This window comes from Patiria miniata, unplaced genomic scaffold (genome assembly GCF_015706575.1).
Source record: "Patiria miniata isolate m_02_andy unplaced genomic scaffold, ASM1570657v1 HiC_scaffold_10, whole genome shotgun sequence".
In the NCBI taxonomy this organism is placed as follows: Eukaryota; Metazoa; Echinodermata; class Asteroidea; order Valvatida; family Asterinidae; genus Patiria; species Patiria miniata.
The window spans coordinates 18362969-18366501 of NW_024037048.1; the positions used below are offsets into that span (position 1 = coordinate 18362969).

The window sequence follows — 3533 nt, forward strand, 5'->3', positions numbered from 1 at the left end:
TAAACTCATCAGGGTGCCTCGAACTTATAGCGGAAACATGCTGAAATTTCCTTACATTTTTTTTATGCACGTACATCAGTTTGTTAAAAAAAGAGAACTAAGATGAAAACAAATATTGATCACACCAATATTTAGTTGCTGTGTAATCAGATTCTTTGGAATTTGTCTTCTTTTATTTATTTTTTAAATCGGAATTGTGTTCGCAACCGTTGTCCTAATTCTTGTTTGATCGTTGATCACGTTGTAATTCGTTTGTGATTGTTTATCAACTTTGGGAATCATAACATATAGGTTTTCCCGTTCTATATCGCAACTTGTTCGTCCAATAAGAGAGACTGTTAATTACACTGCGAAAGGTCGCATTTAGCGCATTCGATTTTTTGAAAAATATTTTACACCCACCAAAGCGTGAAGGCAACTTTTTCGTGCAAAAGAAAATACATTTCTTTTGTTGGTTTTCGATTTTGCACCGAGTGTCGGCGAATCTGTAAGAGGAAGTATTCATTTTCAACGAAAGTGCAATGGAATAAGGAGTCTTTTTAATTTGCAATTCGCAAATCGCCAATCGTATTGGCCATAAAAAAAACCCAAATTTATATGATTTTCAATTTTTTTTTACTTCCAAAGAGTGATTACAACAATTAACAAACTAATCACTTAATTGTTCTTACATAAAAATCTGTATTTTGACATAGTATTATATCGGCGAGTGTTCTAAATGTATTTCCTTCTATCACTTTGACACTTTACATTGATACAGTTCTGTTCTGCTTTTTTCATATTCCCTTCCCAGGCATTCCAATCTTTGAAATAGCTGTAGATTCCTTAATCCAAACTTTTCAAAAGCCATGTCATTTTTATACTCTGTTGTATCACTATAATACAATACCTTGCTAATGCAACTTCCAAAATTCATTGAACTGTGTTGCTTTTGTAAACGTATGCATTAAAGTGAAATCCCGAGCGAGACTGATATTCAAATCACAAGAAATTCAATGCACAAGTCACGTAATTTGCTCCTTACTTTTCACGCGTGAATGAAGAATACCCTGAAACATGTTGAGCTTTCGCTAAATTCAACCGGGTGTGAAAAGGTCTGCATGTTTTATGCGATTTTGAATAAAAATGTTTTATTATTATTATTAGCAAAGTATGAAATTGGGCGGGAAACCCTATAATATTTCATAGTGAATGAAAAAGTTCATTTCTGCTTTAAAACTCATAGTGAACTGGAGATAAAAGTACATTTGCCTGGACAAGTGCAACAAAAGCTTAGAATGCCAACAGACTTTTGACCGAGTTACTAGTGTCTCAAAAAAAGATACATGCCTTCAGAAAAATTAATTAAAAAAAAATCGTTTCAATAATAACGTGTAAACAAATATTATGCTTATTTCAAGAATAAGTCAATTCGAGAGAAATTGAACAAGGCGACAGTAAAACAGGTTGTTTTTCTTGACGAATTCGGTCAGGAAAACCTATTATTTTAATTACTTGACCCTAATAACTTGGTGAGAAATTTTTCCTGTTTTGGGGTGGCAATGTATCCCAATGAGAAAAAAATCTCACTAATTTATCTTAATTGATAATAAAATAGTATTAAAATGAAACTTAACCAGTATTCGTTTGTATGTTTTTTTCAGCCTACACTGAATTCCCTGTGATCTCTTCTTGGACCTGATCTTCAAGAACGAACCATCGAGGTGGGTGTGGTGAGGTTTGAATAATGATTCTATCAGGACCGAGGAAGGGGCAAGATGTAATCCGTCCCCCCCCCCCCCCCCCCCCCCACCAAAAAAAACCGAAATACTACAGCTCCGGAACGCTTCACCCTATCGGAATGCATTTTGGTGACCTTTCCTAACCGGCGAAATTTAAAAAAAAATCGATTCGGTGGGTTGCCATACACCACTGTTATATAACAAAGAAAACATTCTTCGAACAATGATTCCTCCAATCTCATTTTTTTTTTTTTTTTTTTCCTTCAAATCTGACGGCGGATTGTCATGAATTGTAGACTAGTTCTCCTGTTTATCAAACCTCAATATTTTTCTCTACTCTTCCTGTTTTTAAAAACTATTTTACCTGATTTGTTTCAGTTTAATCGTTGTTGTTCTGTACAGAATGAAGATCTTCGTGGCAACCGTTATTCCAATCGCCCTCCTTCTGGGTAACTCCGTCAACCTCCGAGCTTCCGTTACTGGGCCGGTTCCCTCGGACGGTGATGGTCCTGCGTCTCAGGCGGGCCAAACGTGCTGCCAGGAAACAGCTGCAATTGTCGGAATTTTACAAGGGTCAAAGGGTGATGCAGGTCAAAAAGGAGAGCCGGGTGACGACGGCAGAGGCCTGCCGGGCAAGATGGGACCAAGAGGTTTTGTGGGGCCAACCGGGGAAACTGGTGTCAAAGGTCAACAGGGTGATATCGGCCCCCGGGGTCAGCGGGGAGCACGTGGTGTCAAAGGTCAGTTGGGGCTCCAAGGTCGTACTGGTATTGCAGGCGAGCCAGGGCTTATCGGACCGATTGGCCCTCAAGGTGACACTGGGCCTAAAGGTTCAGTCGGGCAAACCGGTCAGACTGGTGTCAAAGGTCAAAAGGGTGAGCCAGGGGAGGCACCAGACGACTCCAACCAGCGGGTAGCATTCACCGTGGTGAGGACGGGCCACTCGGATACCTCTACGAGTGGCGCCACCCGTTTGCCCTTCCAGGCGACCGAGACGCTTCTGCCGGGTACCAGCTTCGATCTCGAGACCGGCGCGTTCACGTGTGGTGTGCCGGGCACCTACGTGTTCATGTTTTCTGTGTGCAAATATCCTTCCAGCAGCCGCCTGTACGTTCATCTCCGGAAGAACGGCGACGTGGTTGTCTCTGGCCTTAGCAATGATTCAAGTCACTTTGAGCAGGTGTCTGGGAGCGCGGTGGTGGTTCTGCAGCGTGGAGATACGATGTATCTCACAATGCACGGTAGGGCGCATAGTAATTCCTGGCACTACACCTCATTCAGTGGCTTCCTCCTTTACCCCGAATAAACACAACAAACACAACATACAAAGATACACGAGCATTGTGTTGCTGATTTTTTTAATCGCTTTCCATTTTGCAGAAACAATAACCAATGAATTAAAAGAAATAATGTTCAATGACAATGTCACAAAATATTATTATTAATGGTTTTGCATTGCGCATGTGCCGATCTGTATACAAAAATGGATTCACCATTTTTTTAAAATTCTTGCAAAACAAAATATTTAGCCTTATGCATGAGTATTGAGATATAGTGAAAAGTATGCGTTAAGTTTTTTGACGATATTTTTTTGTACCCATTGTAGGCCTATCGAGAAGTATTTTGATGGAATATTTTTTCAAAGCAAGCTGGGTCATTTTTTTTTTAGAAACAAAGGTTTGCAATAAAGCAGTGCCACCATGTATCGAGACAGGTTAACGACTAAAAAAAAAATGTGTTTATGGCGTTATCTCGACCAACCTGGATTTTTAAGGCCATGTTTCTGACCGCCATTTTTTTCTATTGCCACAC

At 40.0% G+C, this 3533-nt stretch overlaps 1 protein-coding gene across 1 annotated transcript; it reads left to right on the top strand.

The window, feature by feature from the left end:
• The first annotated feature begins 2221 nt into the window (after window positions 1-2221).
• On the top strand, window positions 2222-3033 carry LOC119734020 (C1q-related factor-like). The gene is made up of 2 exons (XM_038207399.1): window positions 2222-2407; window positions 2588-3033. The coding sequence occupies exons 1-2, from the start codon at window positions 2359-2361 to the stop codon at window positions 3025-3027; spliced, it is 489 nt and encodes a 162-aa protein (XP_038063327.1). The 5' UTR covers window positions 2222-2358; the 3' UTR covers window positions 3028-3033.
• Window positions 3034-3533: the final 500 nt, after the last annotated feature.